Source organism: Nannospalax galili, unplaced genomic scaffold (assembly GCF_000622305.1).
Source record: "Nannospalax galili isolate Female #2095 unplaced genomic scaffold, S.galili_v1.0 scaffold2147, whole genome shotgun sequence".
Classification (NCBI taxonomy): Eukaryota; Metazoa; Chordata; class Mammalia; order Rodentia; family Spalacidae; genus Nannospalax; species Nannospalax galili.
The window spans coordinates 85,871-88,501 of record NW_008356835.1 but is presented as its reverse complement, the minus strand read 5'-3'; the positions used below and the strand labels follow the sequence as shown (position 1 = coordinate 88,501).

The window sequence follows — 2,631 nt, the reverse complement described above, 5'->3', positions numbered from 1 at the left end:
TCCCAGTCATGTCTAAGACAGTCATCAATGACACAGAAGGGCTTAGTACTGCACATCCCCATGAAGCACCCTGGCACCGCATGCAAACCTTTCAGTATTTACTTTTCCCGGTAAAATACTCCATAAGAGACGTGTCCTGTAGGAGATGTTAAAAACGTTTTTGGTCTGATGATTATTGGACACCAGTGTAACTGGTCATGGATTACCAAACCCTGGTATGTCTCTGCTTGTGTTATTTACAGCAGCTCTCTTTTCTTTGGTTGTAGATTTTTCTCTTGTGGTACATGAATTCTGCAGTTCGTCTTTCTTCTCTCCCAAGAGAAATCATCATGAAAGAAGAAAATCAGACGACTCCATCTCAATTCATCATCTTGGGGTTCTCTGACCTAAATGATTTACAGTTTTTACTCTTTTGCATTTTCCTCATGATCTATCTCTGCACGCTTGGAGGTAATGTCTTCATCATTCTGATAACGTTGGCTGATTCTCGACTACACACCCCCATGTATGATTTCCTGAGGAACCTGGCCTTCCTTGACATCTGCTACACCACCACCAATGTCCCCCAGATGATGATTCACCTTCTGTCAGAGAAGAAAAGCATTTCCTACGGCTGCTGTGTGGCTCAGCTTTTTGCATTCATTTTCTTTGTCGGATCAGAGTGTCTCCTCCTGGCATCCATGGCATATGATCGTTACATCGCCATCTGCAAGCCCTTGAGGTATTCAGTCGTCATGAGAAAGGAGCTGTGCCGCCAGCTGTCAGCCTCGTGCTGGACGGGTGGATTCCTCAACTCACTGGTGCACACGATTCTCACCTTCCGCCTGCCCTTCTGTGGCAACAATCAGATCAATTACTTCTTCTGTGACATCCCCCCTTTGCTGATCTTGTCCTGTGGGGACACTTCCATCAATGAACTGGCTTTGCTCTCCATTGGAGTCTTTATTGGGTGGACTCCTTTCTTGTGCATCGTCCTTTCCTACCTCTACATCATCTCCACCATTCTGAGGATCCGCTCCTCAGAGGGCAGGCACAAAGCCTTTTCTACATGTGCCTCCCACCTGCTCATAGTTCTTCTGTATTATGGCAGTGCCATCTTCACATATGTGCGGCCCATCTCCTCTTACTCACTGGAGAAAGATAGACTGATCTCAGTGCTGTACAGTGTTGTCACTCCCATGCTGAACCCAGTCATTTACACACTGAGGAACAAGGACAACAAAGAAGCTGTGAAGACTATAGGGAGAAAGTGGCAGCCACCAGTTCTGTCTTATGATCTGTGACCTACTTATCTGTGAAATGGAAATACTAACTCCATCTTGTTCCAGCTGATGTTTGATTTACCCTGTGTTTTTGCCCAGTTATTCCCACTGCAGCCAGGCAGGGAGACTGTCTCATGCAGGTAGTTTCAGGGAGTCCATTGTTTTGGTAACACTGGGAAACTTACAAGTAGCTGGGTAGCCTGTCCGGAGAGCACGTCCTCCTATACCTGCACCTCCATGGAGTCCATTGTTTCTAGAATTTGAAGAAACTTGCTTTTTCCTTATGGAAACTTTTGTTAGCTGAAAACCTGCCCCTGGCCTGGTGTAACTCAGATTATCTGTTGTAACTATGGTTATGGACCTTGCCTTGGCATTGATGGAACTGTTGTTTCAAGCTTTATAAACCCTGCTGTGCTTCTCCTTAGGCTCAAGAATTCTTTCTGCATTAGTCCCCCTCTGACTGCCACTGATTAATAAAGGACTCCTGATGTGACCACTATATGGTGTTCCTCTGTGCATCTTGCTTGGTATTGAAATTTGGGATCAATAATTTCACAATAAAAAGTTGGCTTTTTACCGCTCAGCTGTTTTAGTTATATCCCACTTAAAATCTGATTGTAATCTTGGGACAGGGAAGAACAGGCACTTCACTGCTAAGTATAAATGTCACTGAGCTTAGTTGTTCTCTTCACAGTCGCTCGTTGTTTTAGACTCTCTCTTTTCTAATTTTGAAAACTCATCCAAATATTGTGCCCCTCTCATGTCATATTAGCTTGATAGACTTTGTCACTTAGTTCCATATTTTCTCTATGGAAAAGAATGAGGGCCAGTGAGATGGCTCAGCAGATAAAGGTGTTTGCCATCAAGTCTGATGACCTGAGTTCAATCCCAGGGACCCACAGGTGAAAGGAGATAACTGACTCTGGTAAATTGTCCTCTGGCCTCTACTCACTTGCCATAGCAGACACATAAACACACACATGTGTGCACACACATAAATGTAATAAAATTTTTTAAAAAGATGTGAAATGGGCCAGGTGTAGTGGTACATGCCTTTAATCCCAGCACTCTGGAGACAAAGGCAGGCAGATTTCTGTGAGTTCAACGCTGGCCTGGTAGTGAGTTCCAGGACAGCTGGGGCTACAGGGAGACCCTGTCTCAAAAAGGTCAAAAAAAAGATGTGAAATGCATTTATTAAATGTTCAACATATTTTTATTTGTTTTAAATTTTTATGTGTATATTGCCTGCATGTATATAAGTGCACCCGTGTCATGCAATGTCCATGGAGGTCAGAAGAGGGCATTAAGTTCCCCTGGAACTGCAGTTACAGAAGGTTATTAGCTGCCATGTGGGGGCTGAGAATCAAAT

General features: G+C 44.1%; 1 protein-coding gene across 1 annotated transcript; it reads left to right on the top strand.

Annotated features, from left to right (window-relative positions):
- The first annotated feature begins 329 nt into the window (after positions 1-329).
- On the top strand, positions 330-1,283 carry LOC103751337 (olfactory receptor 5V1-like). The gene has a single exon (XM_008854717.1). The coding sequence runs from the start codon at positions 330-332 to the stop codon at positions 1,281-1,283; it is 954 nt and encodes a 317-aa protein (XP_008852939.1).
- Positions 1,284-2,631: the final 1,348 nt, after the last annotated feature.

What these genes read in the sequence shown, in the direction of transcription:
- LOC103751337 (XM_008854717.1), top strand. Translation starts at nt 330, where the DNA reads ATGAAAGAAGAAAATCAGACGACTCCATCTCAATTCATCATCTTGGGG.